The sequence below is a fragment of the Lathamus discolor genome, chromosome 2 (genome assembly GCF_037157495.1).
Source record: "Lathamus discolor isolate bLatDis1 chromosome 2, bLatDis1.hap1, whole genome shotgun sequence".
Classification (NCBI taxonomy): domain Eukaryota; kingdom Metazoa; phylum Chordata; class Aves; order Psittaciformes; family Psittacidae; genus Lathamus; species Lathamus discolor.
In genome coordinates this window covers 84363212-84385088 of record NC_088885.1, presented here as the reverse complement: position 1 = coordinate 84385088, position 21877 = coordinate 84363212, and the positions used below count along the sequence as shown (strand labels likewise).

Genomic DNA, 21877 nt, shown 5'->3' with positions numbered 1-21877 from the left:
AAAGAAAGGATGTAGAACTCACACTGAGTTGCTTCACTAGAAGTATTTAGTTGGTTACTTTTAATAATACAAACTGGGTAGCTTATATATCTACTTTGTTTTCCAGCGGTCATATATGAAAGGTGAATATACCAATTAACAGCTTTTCGGAGATTAAAGGCCTTTCAGTTCATTCTTATGCTACTCTTCAAATTAAACTTTAAAACTCATTGCAAATATATCCCTCAGATATAAGACTACTCAAAACAATACAGAATGTTTTCATACAGTGAAGTTAAAAGCAAGAAAGTGGGAGAGAATGGGTTGTCTTTCATAAGATAATATGCATCTGATGAATCAACAGTAAGTGAGCCAGTTGATAGAAGTATTAGCTATGTCTACAGAAGCACTCCTTCACTGTTTACAAAGAGCTGGTAGATAGTTTTAACTAAACTGGAAGCTGTATGTTCACTCCCCCCCTTTGCCAATTCCACTTCGGCAGTGCAGACAGGCTGTTACTATTTCGAAGAAACAGGGACAACACTAAGAAATATATAATAGCACTAGAGGCATTAAGAACCTCAGACCTTAGCAAGGCTCAAGGAAAGGTTTTTCTCCACCATTTGAGTTGCCTTTATTTATACAGATTTGCAACATTGTTACAACTTTTGAAATTATTTTGTTTTCCCACATTCTGAACTAGTGATTTTCTCGCTCCCACATACTGCTAACATTCCTAAGTATTTCAAACATTTAGTACTTGTAAAGAAAGTCCTTTTATCTTAGAAAAGAAATTTTGAAAAATCGTCTTCATCTCATTATTAGATTTAGGTTCTTATCTTGTCACTATACAAAAGGCATATTGAAACATCATCATCAGGTAGAAAAGGTTGATTGGGACTGTTGTCATAGAATAATGCAAATGTCATATAATTTAGAAGGTGTGAATACAGGTTCAAAAGATTCTGAAAAAAAATGATGAAAAAAAGACCAGTAAACTACAGTTAACTCCATCTTAATCAACTGATGCCTAATGGAGATAAAGAAAAGCAGGTAGCAATTATGAAGCAACACAAGCATTATGCAAGTTTGACAAAGCAGAAACAATTTTTAAAAGTACAGCATTAAAAGAATGTTAGCATACAATTAAATATAATACTTATCATGTTGAGAAATCATTCTGAGCCAAGTTAAATTTCATGCTTTGCTAAGTTCAGTTTAAGAGGTTAAACATATTTTAGAGTGCAATGTATTTAAAAAACAGAAAGCCAAGTTTTCCTCACAAGAAGATCCTGAGACACAAGTTGGAAATAAAATAACCAAACTAAAGCAAGTGAAATATCTTGAGATGAAAACCTTAGTGAAAAATGCATCTATTTAGCTTTTAAAATACTTTTGCAGATCAGGACAAGTACACAGTTGGAATTTTTCTGCACATCTTAAAAACTTCTGGTCATAACATCAAGAATAAAAAAAAAAAATAATCCAACAAAATTAAGCCAAGTTACAATACACATACATTCAAGAAATTTGCACCAAAAGGCTATTTCAAATCCAGCTTCATGGAATTCCTTTCACAAGCTGAATTCATTTTACAAGCTGCACTGAAGAATGTTAGATCTTGTTAATATTCAAAAAATTTATGCCCTGGTTTCAGCTGGAATAGAATTATTTTTCTTCTTAGTTACTACATAACTTCTATGATTCTATCCCAAAATTATTCACAAGTGCAAGGATTTGCATCAACTGTTTCTTACAAAACTTGGGCTTTTTTCCACCACAAATCCTGAAATATGAGTGTGAAATTCAAAAAGCCATAAAGAGTTCTTTTATAACTGCATTACTAATCTGGCATACCTGTTTCTACAACACTAAATAAGCAAGTTTTTGTTAAATTACATAACAGTTAATGCATCAAAACAATCATACTGTTAAAGCAGTCTAAGTTATACTATATTCAGACATAAATCAAGTCCCTTAAATCAAATTATTCCAAGAAATACTGTAGCATTAAATTTATACAGATGTACCAGCTACCCTTTGACGTTTTTACGCTTAACTCACATCTCACAGATTGTTTTAACATTCTGGTGGAAAAGAAGAAGTCAGTACCAGTATTCTTATCAGTAATCAGTCAATTCTTTGAGATGTATGCCACACAGACTCTACCAGTGGGCATACCAGACAATACAGGAACAGAAACTTTGCAGAAACTTTAAATGATGTTCTGTAAACCCTCCTTATTGCATGATCACAATAAAGAGATTCAGAAAGTCATCCTGTAATATGGGATTAGAGAGTAATAAATTGAAATTAAACTAAAACCTTCTATAGGTAAATATAAGGAAAAAAGACACAATTAGTTATTTTACCTGTTTCTCCGTGAGAATGACTCTGCCTAAGAGCTGATTTTCTAGACCTTTCATGGTCACAGTAAAGTCAATGATGGATGTTCGAGCACTAATTTCAGGAGAGTAACCTGGATTTGGCAGTTTTGTAGTGATGTAAAGTCTGAAGCCTTTCATAACATCTACTTCCTTATCGCCAACCTTCACCTTAAGAAAAGTATTAAAAAGAAGCCTTGACATATAGAGAACCAGTGCACACTCTTTCAGTTGCTGCATGTAGAAACACAGGATACAATTTCTGTTCAAATGTGTAAAAATCCAGTGTTAAATTATATGTCTGATGCAAAATATTTGTTGAAAATATCTATAGATATTTTTAAATTACTCATTCACAGATAATTTTAGTCTTTAAAAATTAGCATAAGCAAATGGATACGGAACTCTGTAGATTAAATATATTTACAATTTGATATCTTAAACTCTAATTTTTTTAGTATTAGCATTAATCACAATTGAATATTACTTTAATCTTTCAAAGTCATATACTTATAAGAGGCTTTTTCTTGAGGACAAGCAGATTATGTCTGTTTCCACTTATTTGTTCATTTGTTCTATTTTTACCTTATTGGCTGAACCTGTTTTAATGAAGTTTTTTTCCAAAACGTTATCAAGCGCTGGGTCTAGCTCTTCTCCAACATCTTCTATCAAAAGAGGTCTTCCCAAAGAAAGGCTGTCTTCTAAGTGATTTCTAAAATACTTGTGATTCAAAGAAGTGATCTAAAAATACAATTATGGACCTCTATATTATATTATGCCCAGTTACCTGGATTTTTATTTTGTATTTAAAACTTAATTTTATTTATATTACTGATAAAAACAATGATCCTATGGTTAGACTAGAATTGAGGCAAAGACTGCAAGCACAAGAAAAGACAGCATCAGACTGAAGTTGTTGGAGTACTGTCTTCCCTGTACCTTTGCCAAATGTTTAGCACCTGAAATCCATACTAAGACAAAGCAAATTATCAATAATTCTGATTAAAATATGCTAAAAATATGTTGTGCATCTTCAGTTTCAAACATTTATATGAATTTGCATTAATCACTTATTTGAGGGTTTCTAATGCTTATTATATTCTGTAAACATGTTTCAACCCTTCCCAGACATTACCCATCCAGCCCATTTTCCAAAGGCTTATGTTTCATTAAAATAAATTCATTAAACAAATCAAGACATTAGAAATAATAAGCTTCAAATGTACATTTTCATATCTAGCCAAATCTGAAATCTAATAGATACCAAAATATATCTGCAATGTCCTTTATATCCAGCCCAGGCAATTTAAATAAAAGGCATTTGTTAAGAATTATTTGAATCACTGAATTATAGCATTTTGTGAGCTAAGAGTTTCTAGGGATTAAGAAAGCACCAGCCCTCCTATTACCTGAAGTTCATTTCTGCCTTCTTTATTTTTAATCCAAATTTTACCCTGTGCCTGTGGATCAATTAATAAAGGATAACGAGATGCTTTAGTGACAATGATTCCATTCTGTATGGATAAGTCATCATTTGGTAATCCTTGTAGATTCCATTCACTGACAGTTGGCACATCAGTTAACATTTCTATGAGGTTCAAGTTGCTACTAAAGGGGATTTTCCGGCTTTCCATTTCCTTCTGCCAGTCATTTAATAGCAGGCTGCGGAACTCCTGGTTAAAAGGACCAGAATAGGACAGAAAAGCTGTGGCCAAGAGTGCATCACCTTAAAGAGAAAAAGTGAAATAAATAAATAAAACATTACAACTTTGCCTATTCTATTAATGAATGAGCTGCTTCCTTCACTAGCTGTTGTATCATTTGGCTTGTAATTGAAGAACACATTTTGACCCACAAGACTGAGTTGCCATCTCTTTCCCTAAGGCTCATTACATAGGAAGAGAATGCTACATTTCAGTGGATATCATGTCTACTTCATGTTACTCTTTACAGTGCAACTGAAGTAATCAAGACATGGACATCCGGCAGCCAGGCAAGGTCAACCCAACTCACACGTAACACTATTCCAAACAACAGATCCTGTGCAAGCAGGACATGGCAGAATAAACTTACTCATAAATGTCCCATTCCATCATTTCCTTGCACAATCACAAGAGCCAGTTTAAACCATATTTTGGTAGGAGAAAAAACCTTTACTTAGGACTACTAGTTAAGAACAAATAAATTGCAATTATCACTACTAGTAATAAGAAATTGTAATAGACATCATTATAAAGGTATTAAGTGTAACAAGTTTTAGTATGAAGCTGGCTCCCCAAGTTTCATGACAAGTTTAGGGTTTTTTTACCTCTGAAGTAAGAATGCAGGATTCAAACTGAGGAAGATACTGTACTTTTACAGAATACTAATATTTTTTAGACTTTTTCAAGTTATCTATAAAAAAACATAAGTATATGTGGAAGGTATCCTGTAGTTTTGGCAAGTTAATAATGCACATATACATCTTATACCAGCAAATAAAATATAACCTATCTACTATAATACAACCTATACAATAATACATGCCTCTTACAGCATTTCAAGACAAAAGTCAGAGAACAAAATTCAGTCCACATTAAAGGATAAGATAAATTTCACTTACTTGATCTAAATAATAAATTACTTATTACAAAGTACTTCAGTTTCCAAGTGCATATTTACAAAATTAAAATTCACTTCTAGGAAACAGAAGTTTGATGAACATTAATAACTGCATTTAAAAATATTGATTTCTACATATAAAGGTCACTGCCTGAATATCAGTCTCATCCATATGTATTCTCAGTTACAGACATTTTATTGGCACTTGCTAACATAACAGTCTCTTTGGACTGCTGTCTGCAAACATCAGCAAACACAAAACATCAGTGACCCAGGTACGCACTGCATGTTATATATGTCAAGTTGAAGCCTATGCATAACATGTGCACTTCCTGTATTTTATTTTTTAATATGAACTTACCCACTAGCCTCTTAGTTTGCACGGCAAATTCTTTACTCTGCTCTGTCCACCTCTCTTTTTCACCTGCTAAACCACTTATCAGACTTGAGGCAGTTTGCATTTTATGACGACAACGCTCAGCATCTTCAAGCAAAGTCTAGGGAAAACCATATACCAACAAATGTGGTTTACAGTTATGTATCTGATAGGCCAGAAAAACCTTTACATCTAATTAAACCAGTAGTTAAACAACAGCATATTATATTCTCTCTTATAGATCATGCAGATAAGGAGGGAAAAGTGGGATGGAAAAAATACATCAGGACAGACAGAATAGTAACACCTGTCACAAATGTGATTCAACTTGTTAATCTATCTGCTCTTAACGTCCATGTTGACATACATGTCAAAAGATATGCAGACTGCCTAGTACTTATTAAGTCTCAGAAATTCTGCCCAGAATTTCAAACACATTATACACAGGTAACATACATTAACGAAATTTGACATTACAGTAGTAGGTAGTAGTTGCTACACAAATAATCTGAATAAAAAGCATATTAAGGAGGTAGAAGGGAGGGGCTGAAAGGATCAGAGATAAAAGAGACAGATGGGATCCAAAGAGTCAGTATCCAAATAATAACTCTCTCTTATCAGCCATCCATCAACATCCTTTCCAAGAAATAATAGTGAAAATGAGTGAATGCATTCAGTTTTCCTTAAAGTGGCAACTTCTTTTCTGTGAAAAGCAGTTAACCTGTTTTTCTCTCATCGCTTTTTCATACTCTGCCTGTACAATATCTAATTCTTCTTGCTTGGCACCCAGTTCTTCTTGAGCTTTCTGCAGATCCAGCATAGCAGTGGTTAGCCGACTCTCCTGGATTGCTAGATTAGCCTACAAAACATACAAATATAAGTGTATTCATACATACAACATCTCAAAACAGTTGATATCATGTATCTCAAAGAGTTTTACTGTATTACATTTCAAAATAAAACTGCTCAATAGAGATTTTATCTTGCATTTGAAACCTTTTATTTGAATTTTACAACAAACTGACTTCTTACTGCAGGTAGCTGCAATCAAGCAGTTGGTCTAACATCAAATAGAAAAAGTAATTAGAAAAGTTGCTGGGAATACCAGCCATTCTCCATGTGACACAAAACGTTAGTCTGCAAAAGAGACTGGTGCCACTAGAAGCCTGTTTGATTTCTCCAACCAATTTGCTTTGTCTTGTGAAAAATACTACCTCTAACCACAAATCTTGCTACCCTTTCAGTCATTCCTCTTTATTCTGTGTTAAAGTTGTGCTTGACCATGTTCTTTCTGACTTTTATTCTTGCCTTTTAACAATTATTAATGCTGGGGGTTTTTTAACAACACTGATACACAGACTCTCTGTACAGTCAGTCTTCTTGTGAACTGAGTTCTGGAACGTTAAAGGAACCAGATGTTGAGTTTTTGTCTAATTAAGTTAAAGCAACTGCAATAATGAATAAACCTAGATAACAGCTGCCCCAGTAAGAAGACTCCCAGAGGCATAAAACTGCACACTCTTTCATAATTTTGACAACTTACAAGTGGTAGCACATTTCAAATATATTTTACTGTAGACTTCTTACTGTCATGATAATAAATTCATACAGAGGCATGCACCATTTAGAATAAGGCGGCTGATGTTTCCAGTAGATGAAATCCTCAAGTGCACACAGGTGGGGAGAAGGAGCAAAGGGAGGTTGTATGCCTCCCATTGATTAACAGACTTACCTTTAAAGGTAATACTTCTTTGTTGATTGAAAAAAATACAGCCATTGCTTTGGTCCATGAGCAAAGGCCAGCAACATTCCCACATACTCTCTTAGCTGTCTCAATGTTGTAGTCCACCATTTCAAAATAAGGGCTCAAAAGTTCTACCACTTCTTCATTAATTGTGTCCTTTGGAAATTGCTGGAAAAGAAAAAAGCCCAAAATATTTTTGGTATGATGCTTGAAATTACATTTTTTCTTAAGATTGACCAAGTAACTATCTTCAAAAAGAAAAAAAAAAAAAAAGCTTAGCTCTGGTTCATAAACATACATTCTACAAGACAGTCCTTTCCAAGGGCAAGCCCTTAATCTTCTACTTAAATTACCTTATCTCATTATTGGAATGTTTCAATTTTAAGAACTTATTTTGATTCTCTCCTTAGAAAAGCAGTTTTTTTTCATTTTCATTCCTGAAAACTCTTCATTTCTCACTCAAGTTCATTTTGATGGTCAAATATTCATTATAAGTTTGCTCTTTAAAGATTTATTTACAAGGTATAATGAAAGGCCATCACTGACAAACTCAAAAAAATAGTTCCCTGAAGCACAAATAGATTTATTTATGCACAAGCAATGAAATGCTGAAGCCCTTCAGTAAATTAAAAATCCTTAAGAGTGGATGCAATGTAAATGTTACAATAAATGGCATCTATGGCACTACCAACCCTACAAAGTTGGCCAAGCCTGCCATCTGTAATTTCCAGCTGGACAAGAGACAGATTAAACAAACTCAGAAATCAGAGGTAATAACATCCAATGGTGCAGGACAAGGTAGGATTTATTCTGAGTAAATTAATCATAATATTACTAGTTTAAATTTTGAGCAGGTATTTATTCACCAGTTACTCTTCCTATTTCTCTAGATGCATGCTATGGAGTTGAAATTCCCAAGTTCTAAAAAAATCTGATTTCGTATATCCTGATAATCAGTTATATTTTTGCAAGCCACTGAACAAGTTGCAATGCTGAAACTCAATGGAAAGTTAGGTACCAGAAAAAAGATGTTTTCTATCAGCTTTAATGAAACAGATAAGTAATGGCTATTCAAACCAAATGCTTAAAGCTGTGAGTCATTTGTCACTGAAAGTAATTTCATTGCCTTACTTAGGAGAAACTATACTTGATTTATGACCTGACTTTGCCAGAAGGATTCAAGTTTTTTTCATTATGACATACTTATTTCTAAGCCCTTAACATTTCAGATCTATTGTACGTCTGACTCCCCTTGCACATTTATTCTCCTGTGAACACCAGTAAAAAAACTGTCACCTATTTCCTATATTACGAAAATATTAAAAAGGTTGCACAAGCACCTGTAGGTTCTGTAAGAAGTTGCCTGCTGTCATCAGTTTCAAAGATTCCTGCCATGATGGGATGGTACAACATTTTTCCTGATTAATTTTCACATTGTTCACTTTCCGCTGGAAGAGCAGTAATACACAGTCCATGATATGCATAATGAGGTGAGGAGGTCGACCCAGAGTGCGGACAGTAGCAATATCTGCAGGTTTTATTGTCTGTTAATTTAAAACAAAGAATAGCAATAATTGCTTTACCCTTTAATAAGACATAGACACAATCTCACCAATTGTATTAATCCATTGGAGAAGAAAAAAAGTATATTCATATTACTTTTTATTGAAACAATGGTAATTGGTGAGGGGCAGGTGTGGTCCTATAACCTGGATTAGAAGCTTTGTTTATTCACAGGCAGTTTAATCAGCCTGAGTATGATAGTGACAAACAGTAAGAAATAGGCTATTGCCAATGTTATGACACTATGCTTCTAGTCTAGCACATGCCTCCCTGAGAATTCATAAAGGAAGATTATTATTATTTGTATTTATACTTCAAGAAAGGGTCTGTAAATTATTGCAGATCATCTTGATCACCTTCCTTCTGCCTGCCTTTTGTTTCCCTTCAATATTTTGCTGCTCACTGGGTTCAATGTAGACCTGATAATTCAGTAGATCTGTGTGGAAACTTTAACCAGTGTTTCTTTGTGACCTTTTGAAAGTTGAGGTGCATTTAATGTGCTATTTTTAATGCAGGGTAAAGTGCAACTAGTTTTATTTACACTTAAAAAAAGTAATTTCACTATGTGTTTAAAAATACTTGTAAGCTGTTCTGTACCTACCTCTCTCATAATGTCACATTTAGTAGTCCTAAAATATGTAAAAATTGAGTTAAATAACCACCCACAGGTTTTCTTAGTCTGGGGAGTGACCTTTATATTTAAGAAATATTTTAATAGATATTTGTCTACACTGCAAACAGAATTCCATTACAGGAATCCCTAGCTGGAAATTTGTAAATCTGTAATTATCACAACTTCATTTTTTTAAAGATGCAGTCCTTAACAGTCTTATAGAGATAATTTTCTCACTTAAAGGAATTTCTGAATGAATGAATGAATGCATGTTGAGAATACAGATATGTATGCTGATAGGCTTGCTTTTATGATAATTTTCCCCTTTAGGCACAGACAAAGCAATTTATTATAGCAAATGCACGAATTTCATTACTAAGCCAAATAATGCTAGTGTAGCTTTTCATTAAAACCAGATTTTCTTTTCTTAGAATCCTAAATTTCAAGAAAAGCAGTACAATTTTGGTTCATAACTTTAGCCAAAACCAGAAAGCCAGCTGTAATAAGATGCAAGACAGTACACTGGTACTTTTTTCATACTTGAGACATTGCCCAGTTAGCATTGCTTTTTTATGCGCTTGCCAGAATGCTTGTCCACCTTTGGGTTTTTTGTTGGAGAGGTGAGGGGGGGAGGGGGCATGTTTCTCCTGTAGCTAAGTATCAGGAATTTATGATCCAGACCTGCTCTCTTATGCCACTTTTATCAGCTGTCATATCATCAGCCTTCATTTAGACATTTCCCCTCTGCCCTTCAAGAATCATGGCAGGCAGAGTTGATAAGCACCTCTCCCTCAAAGAGAAGTCATACATTCAGATGATCCATGAAAACTTAACTTATACTAGATTTTGAAGACTTTGATTTGAAGGAACGTCACAATAGTCTTTAACTATTACAATTGTTGGATGACCACCTTTGAGGTTTTTCTGTCCTTCAGTCTTTTGTGGAGATGCCAGCTTCCTGCTAACTGCTTAGTCAGCTGAGCAGACATTAAAAAAATACTATGCAAGATCAAAAAAAACAATCTTTTTTCATCACTAATGATGCATCATGTAAAGATGTGGGTAGAGCATTATCCGTCTCTTAAAAAGCTTTACAAAAAGAATATGTTGAAAAAACATGAAGTCCTATGATGAACACTAGAAATCTGAGTAATGCCACAATGCATAAGAAAAAAAGAAATTTTTCTGAAGATGGCAGAGAAGAGTGGATCAGAACACTTATTCAAAATGCAATTCAGTGATGAAAACTTAAAACGGAAGGCTTAGATTTGGATGGAAGAATGTTTATATATGGAAGGCACTTCACTCATTGAACACAAGCTGTTTTATAACACTATCATCAGTTACTGGTCTAACAACCTGCAGCACATCATTTATCAACTATAGTTTCAAATGAAAATTAAAACTTGCCCTTTTCTGAAAAAAAAAAATAAATAAAAAAAAAATCTATTTTGGCCTTGGTACTCAGGCGGAAAAAGAAAAACAAAACTGAACCTAAAAAGCCTCAAAACATGTATATTTACTTGCTTATATTTTCTGTCAACTGATAAGTTATGCAACCTTATATTTGTTTTCAAAGAAATCCATCCTCTTAGTAGTAAAATAATGTTATACATGGTCCAAGAACTAACCTGTAGGGCTGCTTCTGCCTCTTCCAAAGCAGGCTTAGCAGCTTCCAACTTCTCTTCAGCAATGGCTTTGTCAACTGAGATACTGTCTACAATAGCTTGAGCTTTGTCTTTCACTTTCTGAACTTCACCCTTTACCTTCTCAGCAGCCTGTGCTTTTACGGTAACTTCATTCAATACCTAGAACATGAGAAAACCCACATGCCAAATATTAGAGAAAACACTTAGTTGGAAGAATGTATTCATTTCTGTTGTAAAATTTTATCTGTTGAATTCCAGAACCAGAAAACTCAAACAAGATTTCTTTTGTCCCTGTTTTAAGTTTCTAAGATACATTTTTTCCAACACTTAGCTTCCTTTTACTTGCTTAGTCTTTTCAAGATAGAATAAATAAAAAGAAGTGAAAAAAAAAAAAAAATCAAACACTTCGAAGACTGCACATACCATGTCAGCTTTTACATTGGCAATTTGAAGTTCCTTTTCTTTTACCTCCAGCTCTCTGCTTAGAGCAGCCACTGACTCAGAGGCCTCTTTCAATTTTTCCAATCCAGTATTCACTCTGGAGTTGAAAAGTAAAAGAAGCAGCATATAATTCCCTATGTAATTTAACCTCCACTTTTCAAATTATACCATTAATAGAATAAATCAAATCAAGCAAAGACCACTAGCAAAAGATGTTTTACACCAAAAATGAAACTTGGACAGTAACTTTCACACGAGTGTCTGATGTCTTCAGAATCAGAAACTGAACAATACAAGATCAATATGAGGAACATCTGTGGCTTGAAATTTTTCCCACTTTAGCTCAAATAGTATGCTTTTATCATTGCATAAAAATCCCATATGTTGGCTCCATATATGTCATCATCCCTGTTGAGTTCCAACCTAATACTCAAAGGACTGAATACAATACAGCAGAAAGCATTTTCTGAATACTAGAATGCTGAGAAATATCTAAAAAGTCACTATTTTATGTTTGAAAATTATATTGAAAAGGCTAATAGAATCAAAATAGTGAAATTGAGAGCAACCAAAACCAACAGAAAAATAGCATGAGAAAACAGATAACACTTTTCTCATTCAGCCTTAAAATGCCCCTTTAGGAGTCTTTTTTGTCTATCAGAAAGTAAGTCTTAGGACATTTCAGACAAGTTGAAGTGGGTTATACAGAGGTTGATATTGCAAAGACTAAGCAGCACATGGACAACTAAGCAAATGCAGGAGAACAGACAGAGTAACACCTGCCAAAGCAATTCAGACTAAGCAATTGAGGTTATGTGAAACAAGTTGACACACATGAACTAAACTAGTACATTTGAGGCATCAGAAGGTAGAAAACAAGACATTCAAAACTGAGAAGACAGTTTTTCTTAACAGTGTTACCAAATGATACACTAAATGTTAATTTTACATTCTATTTTAGTATTTCTGACATGAAGATAAATCTGCAAATAGACTTCATTAGTTTACTAAAACATCTGAAAAGGAGAAAGGATATATCAAAACCACTTTAATGATCTACAGCTAAAAAGCTCAGCAGCGTAAATTGGGCTCTATGATCACAAAACCAAAAATGCAAGGATGTTACTTAAAGATTCATATCAGGAGGATAAAACTCCTGATACAAGAAAAAGTTACTTTCTGGTACAGTAAAAGCTACTGTAAATACATTATGAAATTACATGCAGATGTTTTCTTTTACTCGTGAAAAGTACATGGAAATAATTTATATTCACCTTTTTCCCCACCACCTTTCTTTTTCACAGATCACTACCTTTTCTCCCTGTCCACAAACAGTCTTTAACTTATATACTGAGCAACTATAACATTTGATCAAGTTACAACTTTACACCATTTTAGAAAATAAAAAAATAAATCCTTTTGCTGTGCGAAGAGAAAAGCCATGCACTGAAATGAAGTATATCAGAATATACCTATCTCGGGAAGAAAACTAGCAACAAACGGTAGTAAACTGAGCAGTTTACCTGTTTGCTAATGTATGTACTTCAGCATGCTTTTCTTTGTATGTGGCTTTATATCCCTGAATAAAGGACAGGTAGGATTTAGGAGTCACATGTGTAGAACGTCTGTATCTTTGAAAGTAATCAGAACACTTGTCGGCCACTCCATCCTGGAATGAGCCCATGCACTGCACAATTTCCCTCTTTGTATCAGCAGTGCAGTCCATACCAAATGAGGACAGGAAATGCTCAGATACTTAAGAAAGAAAAACATAAAAGTAAGTAAATATTCAGGAAAACCTCTTAGCTTATAAACAAGGCAATATAAAACATGTCAGCATGTATTATGTCAGCTTTCACCAAGCTTCTGAAACCTCAATCACCTTTATTCCCCCACTGTCAGATTCCTAACATTATTCCACATTCTCTGTAAAAGTATAGACAAGGATCTGGTATTCTTTCACCTCCAAAGTGTGCAACTACTTTCTCTCTCTCAACCCGTTTAACTGCTAGCTACCAGGGACTGAGTGATCACAGGCTTCCTCTGTATGTCTGATCACAGGCACAGGCAGTAATAAATTCTTCCTTTAGTAGTAATTTGCCACCTTAACTAATGCCTTTAAGCCATCTTCCAGGGCATTTTTTCTTCAAACTGTGTTTGAAGCCTTTCTTCTGTGAGAAATATTGAAGCCTTTCTTCTGTTAGAAATATTTCAACAGCCTAATACAGCAAGATCTGAAGAAGAAAAGAATCTATAGCAAATTTTAGAACCAAATAAATTTCTTCTGCCTGTGTGCTGGCAATTTAAACAAGTTCATGAGCACGGATCAGAGAATTAAGTATCTACAAATACAAAACCTACACATACCTTCCACTAGAGCATCCTTCGGCCATTGACTGAACCAATCTATAGTGCATCCAGAAATAAGAGCAGGGAACTTCAAAGCCCTATTACGGAATTTTTCACCTACTGGTGAAAAGCAAAGAACCACATGAAGTTTCTGACGAACTCTGGTCATGAAGTAGTCATAAAGAACATCACTGGTTGGAGGTTTACGTGAATGTTCCTTTCTGAAGACGGGTATGAGGTCACTAATGATCTCATCTACTTCATCATGTGCAAATAAGTTTGACACCTTTGAGAAAGAGGAAGATTTTTTTCACGCTTTATGAGACGATTGAAAATAAAGTATATAACATAAAGTCCATTTAACATATAGCATTTCAGGAAAGTACGTACATTTCAGACACTGAAGATATTAAGGCACTCCCCACACCCTTAACCAAGAACTTTGACTGAAGTGATTCCATCACAAAATACTGAAAACTAACTTGCTGTAAATGTAAAACACACTATCCTGAGTGAAAAAAAAAAAAAAAAAATCAAACAAGCAAACAAAACAACCCCAAAACAAAACAAAACTAAGAATCCATATACAATGGTTTTGCTTTCTTCTCTTCTAATAACTAGCAGAAATTACTCTGAAACACACCCCGACATAATAAATAAATAAAAAAATAGAAATTATTAAAGCCATACCATCCACTCTGGACATAAATTTACTATACAAAACTTGATTTTATACTAATGAAATATTTAACAGACAATATTATCTTTTTTTAAAAAAAGCTATTCTCATGTCACTAACAGCTTGTCAACACATTTAAAAGGGTCTGACTTCGACAGTTTCTCTGTAGAGAACGATGGACTTGTGCAAAGCATTTGACACTGTCCCACACCACATCCTTCTCTCTAAATTGGCGAGACACCAATCTGATGGATGGACCACTCGGTGGATAAAGAACTGGCTGGATGGCCGCACACAAAGAGTTGTGGTCAATGGCTCGATGTCTGGCTGGAGACCGGTAACGAGTGGTGTCCCTCAGGGATCGGTGTTGGGACCGGTCTTATTTAACATCTTCGTCGCTGACATGGACAGTGGGATTGAGTGCACCCTCAGCAAGCTTGCCGATGACACCAAGCTGTGTGGTCCGGTTGATACGCTGGAGGGAAGGGATGCCATCCAGAGGGACCTTGACACACTTGTAAGGTGGGCTGATGCCAACCTTATGAAGTTCAACCATGACAAGTGCAAGGTCCTACACCTGGATCGGAACAATCCCAGGCACAGCTCCAGATTGGGCAAAGAAGAGATTCAGAGCGGCCCTGCAGAGAAGGACTTGGGGGTGCTGGTCAATGAGGAAATGAACATGGGCCGGCAGTGTGCACTCGCAGCCCAGAAAGCCAACCGTATCCTGGGCTGCATCAAAAGCAGCGTGACCAGCAGGTCGAAGGAGGTGATCCTGCCCCTCTACTCTGCTCTCCTGAGACCTCACTTGGAGTATTGTGTGCAGTTCTGGTGTCCTCAACATAAAAAGGACATGGAACTGCTGGAACAAGTCCAGAGGAGGGCCACGAGGATGATCAGGGGACTGAAGCACCTCCTGTATGAAGATAGGCTGAGGTAGTTGGGGCTGTTGAGCCTGGAGAAGAGAAGGCTGCGTGGAGACCTCATAACAGCCTTCCAGTACCTGAAGGGGGCCTATAGGGATGCTGGGGAGGGACTCTTTATTAGGGACTGTAGTGACAGGACAAGGAGTAACGGGTTAAAACTTAAACAGGGGAAGTTTAGATTGCATATAAGGAGGAAATTCTTTCCTGTCAGGGTGGTGGGGTACTGGAATGGCTTGCCCGGGGGGGTTGTGAGTGCTCCATCCCTGGCAGTGTTCAAGGCCAGGCTGGATGAAGCCTTGTGTGGGATGGTTTAGTGTGAGGTGTCCCTGCCCATGGCAGGGGGGTTGGAACTAGATCTTGAGGTCCTTTCCAACCCTAACTATTCTATGATTCTATGATGCTCATTCTTAGTTTTACAATAGCTTTGTCTCACTCTAACCTAATATAATTGATCAAGTCCCCTTTTTATAACACTGTAATGATGAAAAGCACTTGTGGTTTAATTTGTCTGTCCCTTGAGATATAAAAGAATATTCAAATAAATTTTGTTACTTACTTCAGAATTATAAAATTTTAAAAGCAGAAAAATTACCACAAGAAGGCATCTTACCTCTCCTGATGATAAAACATTATTCAGGTATTCCAAAAAAGATTCATCTTTGATCTCATTGTCTGTAAAAAGAAAACAGATGCCTTTGCCTTGTAGTCCCGCTGTTCTGTACAGGAGTTTCAGATCTTCCATCAAGTTTAAAGTATTGTACGACCTACAAAAAAGGACAGTTGTACTAACATTATTCCTTTAAAAAGGGTTTCCAGTTAAAAGAAAAAGAACAGGCAAATTTAAGTGAAAAAAAAAAAAAAGTATCTTGGAATGCAGGGTAAAATGATGCCAAAATCTGGGAATTTTAATTTAGCCACTAAAAAAGCCAAAACCAACAACAAAAAACACTCCCCAAATCTGAAGTCTTATAATGCTATTTATTTCTTCTTTGATTGAAAAAGCGAAAACACAGGTATTGTCTCACAGGATTGTGTCAAGTGCTGGGTGCAATAAGATACTTTAGATTTTATTGACTGATTAAAAAACTCAAACTAGGTTGCCCTTTGGTGAAAGTCATCAGTTTTACAGCAAGGAAAGACAGCAGCAGCAAAGATAAAAGAGAGATTAAAAAAAAAACCAAACATTACAAATATTAGACAAGGTGTGGTGGATTGACTTTGGTGTCTGCATAGCTGCTTCTCTCATGTATTCTCACTCCCTTCTTCCAGCTGCTGTTCCTCAGCAGGTTTGTTTTCTCTTTCTTAACTATGTTACCCCAGAGTCACTACCACCATCACTGATAGGCTCAGCCTTGGCCAACAGTTTGTCCATCTTGGAGCCAGCTGGCATTGTCTCTATCGGACACAGGGAAGGCTTCTGGCAGCTTCTCACAGAATCCACCCCTGTAGCTGGGCTGCTACCAAAACCTTGCCACGTGAACCCAATACACATTGTTATACTGAAATGATCTCTCTGGCTGCATAAAGGACTGCAATAAAAGCTAAGGTTTCTAGGATGCCAACTGGGAATTAAAACAGAGAAGTGGTTACATGCAACATCATTAAGAGTTTCTTGTGTAACCACAATGATCTCATGGATGACCTGAAATATCAAAACCTGCATTGCAGCTGCTCATTACTAGAGAGGAGCTCAGGAAATAAATACAACTGATTTACAATATTTATCTTGATGATTAAGAAGATATTTTTTGTGCATTTCCACAAAGATGCCAGAATCACCAAGATAAGGTTCCATACATGTGTTTGTAAATAAGACACTTCAAAGACACCACTAAAATTAGAAATAGACACAGAAAAGAAACAAATATTGTATGTTCTTTTGTTTCAGCTGCAGGGTGAAATAATGATTGGAGAAGTTGTTAATTTAATTACTCAAAATTAGACAAAAGTACTAACCCGAAAAAACATACTTCAAGTTAAAGTTGAGTTAGCACTATGACTATCATCTACCTTGGTGAACTAAATGAAACCATTTAAAATCTTACTACTATTATCTTCTATCAACTGTATCAACTATTATCAACTCACCAATTAACAGAGGGAAAATAAAACATCTATCCAAAAAGGATTCAAAATTTTTCCCAGAGGCATTTTGGCACAGGTGATTAGATGTGTTTCAGATAAATAAGGTTAGAAAAGTACACAGTAAACTCCTATCAATCAGATGGGATTCTGATCACACTTCTACACTTGCTTGTTGACCCTGGAGAACTACACCTTGAGAATTTCAAGGCAGGATTACAAGGCAGGATTATGTTTTGTCAGAATCTTTGGTGAGTCTTTCCTAAAATCATGTTTACTCAAATCTTTACTCAGTCTATTCTTTATGATAGCTACTTGAATTCATCTGGTGCACACATGAGATTTACATGCTTTCAGGTGCAAGGATTCCCCAGATCTTTTGTGGACTTTCTTTTTTTTCAGGGGCTTTATATAGATCTTCTGGCAACTTGAAGTAGAAAGCTACACACCACTTCAATATTTCACCCTCTAGTGATTTCGTAAGTCTTTGTGAATGATATAAAATTTATTGCTGCTTCTTTTGTGAACTGTACTGTAATCTCTCCTGAAGTCATCCCTATTTCTCAATAAGATCCTCACCAGAAGGCATTCCTACTTGTGAATCTACAATTTCTGCTGCAGCCAACATTGCTGCAAAAGAACTAAAAAATTTAGCTTCTTTACAATGACATCGCATTTAAGTGCCAAAAATATTTTTTGCACATTGACTTGTCCTACAGGCACTTTTGGAGGCACCCATCCTAAAATATTCAGAGGAGTTACAATTTATTTTTTATATCTTTAATAAGTTATTCTGCAAGAAACCACCACATTTGGTTGAACAATATTAAATAAAGCAAGATACACTTGGAAAAGACTGCCAAAATACTGACATATAAATGAGATCTACCAAATTAATGGGCAGGGATGAGGATTTCACCTCCTTACACAGGAGTTATTTCAAATATTAAAAGATAAACTCATAAAGGCATTATGGATAGATGCCACCTACAACTACTTTCGGTACAGTTTAGTGTACTGCGTAAAGACATAAAGATGACGTGACACTGCGAATAATTCTTTCCATTCTGTGAAACACACAAAACAGTTTATTATTCCAAAGATGGTGATAGCTCAGATTTAATGTAGAAAATCACAGAATTATAGAAAGTTCTATAATTTTAAATCAAGCAAAGTTAATAAGTCTCTAAAGATTTTCACATCTTTCCACTCTAGGCAGCAGTGTTCAGCCTGTGTTAGCTTGTTCTTTCTCCCATTGCAGAGACTGGAAGCCTGTTTCATTTTTAAGAAGAATTTAAACACAAAGTACTTATCTACTTACATTTTGATTAATGCTCACCTTGTTAACATTATCTGGAACGTATCATAGCCAGCTATGAAAGATGCCAATCTTGTCAAACTCTGTTTTCCTGATCCACCAACTCCAACTAAAAGAGCATTTCCACGAGGAGTGCGAATCACCCGAGAAATCTGTGTAAGATCAGTCATTTATTGCTGCAATGTGTAAAACTTACATACCTAAAAATCCTATGCTACTGTAGTAATGTATTTATATTAGAAACGCAGAACAAATTAAATTTTCAAGGTTTAATTAAGGGAATCTATATTATTATTAATATAGTCTCTGGACATCTCCACTTTGCAATATTTTCTGTAAAACTTTCAACAGTATAGCAACCACTTTATATGATCCCTGTGAACTTTCAATTAACAGTGGAATTACATCTCACGCTTCCACAAAGCACAAGTAAATCTCAACTGTGATATGTTAGTGATGGCGCTGCCATAGCATGACACATTATAAAAATTGGGAAGGAAATATTTTTCCCAACACCATACTCTCTTAGGAGATTTAGTAAGACTCATTTCTCCAGACCCCTTCAATGTGACCAGGAAGACAAGCTGTCCGAGGCATGTTAAATTCAGGACAGTCTCCCGTATTCTCTACAGCAGGTAATAATACTGCCTTTATAATCAAACTTCTTAAGCTTCTAGTTTTCTTGATTATAAAAATGCACAATATCAGTATGAATATTTGATAACAGCAGAACATCTCCTAAGTGCATCTCCCTTTCTTTTCCATTTCATTGTTTCTTTCAAAGGAAAAGGCAGTAGTTACTTGCTGTTCCACATTTCAATTTAGAACAGTGCAATGTAAACAGAAAGACCCTTTGCAATTCAGAGCAAAAAAAAAATCAGCACTGTGAACTGCATGAAGCACCTGTTCCACTGTCGACAGCCAAAACAATGCCAAGAAATCTGGGAACAGCTAGATGTTGTTACCTGATACTGAGAAAATATGCCTTTAAGCACAGGAGACAAACTTGCTCCATATGACATCAGTCGCACATGGACAGGTACTCATAACATACAGAAAAACCTACATTAATTTCCAGAACAGCATGGAGCAACTTGACCCTCAAAGGCAAGGTGATACCAACCAGCTGGTTAGCAGCTCGTTTCTTCTGTACAAGTTATAACAGAGTATTGGCTTCCGTTCTCTTTGTTATCTTGAACATCTGATGCCCCCAGAGTTACTTCATGCTAATAAGAAGCCTGGGATACTTATTTAGTTGCCTTTTCTCTAATTTACTTTTTTCACGCTTGTAAAAACTTGAAAAATGCCAATTTCTGCAGTTGTAAACCCATATATTTTACATATTGAGGGCAATGTACTAGTTATTTTTCATAAGTTAAAGTTTTATAAACAAAAATAGAAACAAGTAAGAAGGTTTAATCTAAGCATACTTGGTATTTAATCAGAGAAAGAAAAAAGATTTGCACAGCACCCTTGGAATATTGCTGATCACTTCAATTATGGCTGTTAGATGTTGCCAAGCAGAGTAAATAGGCAAGTTTTGCTTTATTCTCTGAGTAAGATATTTCTTAGCTTTAAAAATTTTCCTAAAGAAATCCATAAGAGAGCATGAACCATTCTGGAGGGAAGACCTTCAAGGAAAGGGACTAATTTTGTGAGATTACAGTTATCTGTAACCAAAATTTTGAAAACTGAAGATGCAATGTGTCGACTGCAATTAAATTTTATTTGCTTTGATATTTATTATATTGTTAGGAAGGTACAATCCAATATTCAGTTTTTAATAATATACAATAAGCAGTACAGCTAAGAAAATTGGGGCTGTTTGACCTGGAGAAGAGAAGGCTGTGTGGAGACATTAGGGCAGCCTTCCAATATATGAAGGAGCATACAATTATGCCAGAGAGGCATCTTCGCCAGGAACTGTAGTGACAGGACAAGGGGTAATGAGTTTAAACTTCAACGGGGAAGTTCAGGTTAGATGTAAGGAAGAAGTTCTTTACTGTAAAGGTGGTGAGGCACTGAAATAGGTTGCCTAAAAGAAGGGGTAAATGCTACATCCTTGGCAGTGTTCAAGGTCAGGTTGAACACAGCCTTGGATGACATAGTCTAGTGTGAGGCATCCCTGCCCAAGGCAGGGGGGATGGAACTAGATGATCTTTAAGGTCGTTTCTAACCCAGATCATTCTATGATTCTATGATGACGTCATGGCGTAACTGAGAAATAATAATTATTTAAAAAAAACAAAAAAACCTTCTCCTTTGTATGAAGCCTATTCTTTGTTGCCAATCATATCAAGCTGTGCTATGCTAAAAATTATGGTCAGCTCCAACCCACATTCAAAGGAATTTTAAAGTAAGTAAACACACTGTCAATCTACAAAAGAAATTTGGACTACCTTTATTCTTTTATTTATACTCAGCTGTGCCTGCTCCTTCATAAGCAACCAATTTTGTTCTAGCCTGAATTTCATTTGACTCATTCCAGAGAGAGAAAGGGCTCTCAGAAGAATTAGCAGGAAGAAAAGTCGAAAAAGTGTTAGAATATTGAAGACCATGATCTCACCAGACTAAAAGAATAGTTCCATCCAGTACATTTTCAGAAAACTGAGTGACAGACAAAATATTTACTAGCAATAAATACCTTGCTTCAGTTTTAGAAGTAATTTACCTCTATTTGTGCATACCTCCACCCATAGATGAGGAGAGCAAGTGAACAACAAATAGCAGTCAAGTAAGCCTGTACCTTGACTAAATGAATCATAGCATCCTCAAAGAAAACCAGGTCCATCCCAGCACCACGGACATTCCCATTGTATGCTTGCAAAAACTTATTTAAACGATTCCGCAGCTGATGAAAGGAGCAAATTGGCTCATATATTCTCGGAATATCTAAATTAACTTCTTCTGATTTTTCACCTACAACAAAAAGCAGGTAATAAAATCTTAGCAGTTTGAGTGACCGACAAAGGCTCAATATGGGAATGGGTAAGTGAAGGTAATTAGAATTCTCTTTAATCACCCAGAAGCAGGATTATTATACATAACATTACATATTAAATGCATATATGAGAGTGTTGCCTATGCCCTGCCTACAAGGAATGCAAGTTCAGCTGCTTCATTCTCAAAGACAAAACCAGAAAAAAATAAGAAGCCTTCTTTCCCTACATCTG

At 35.6% G+C, this 21877-nt stretch overlaps 1 protein-coding gene across 1 annotated transcript in view; it reads right to left on the bottom strand.

The window, feature by feature from the left end:
- The window catches only part of DNAH5 (dynein axonemal heavy chain 5), a 127466-nt gene that overhangs the window by 19945 nt on the left and 85644 nt on the right, over positions 1-21877 (bottom strand). Inside the window, exons 53-66 of the mRNA XM_065667603.1 lie at positions 21451-21623; positions 18726-18856; positions 15915-16068; positions 13718-13985; positions 12874-13105; positions 11333-11447; positions 10892-11068; positions 8425-8628; positions 7073-7252; positions 6062-6199; positions 5326-5461; positions 3773-4089; positions 2949-3104; positions 2352-2534 (exon numbers count right to left, since the gene is read on the bottom strand). Coding sequence (XP_065523675.1) covers positions 2352-2534; positions 2949-3104; positions 3773-4089; positions 5326-5461; positions 6062-6199; positions 7073-7252; positions 8425-8628; positions 10892-11068; positions 11333-11447; positions 12874-13105; positions 13718-13985; positions 15915-16068; positions 18726-18856; positions 21451-21623 — 2564 coding nt within the window. The remainder of the gene's footprint in view (positions 1-2351; positions 2535-2948; positions 3105-3772; positions 4090-5325; positions 5462-6061; positions 6200-7072; positions 7253-8424; positions 8629-10891; positions 11069-11332; positions 11448-12873; positions 13106-13717; positions 13986-15914; positions 16069-18725; positions 18857-21450; positions 21624-21877) is intronic.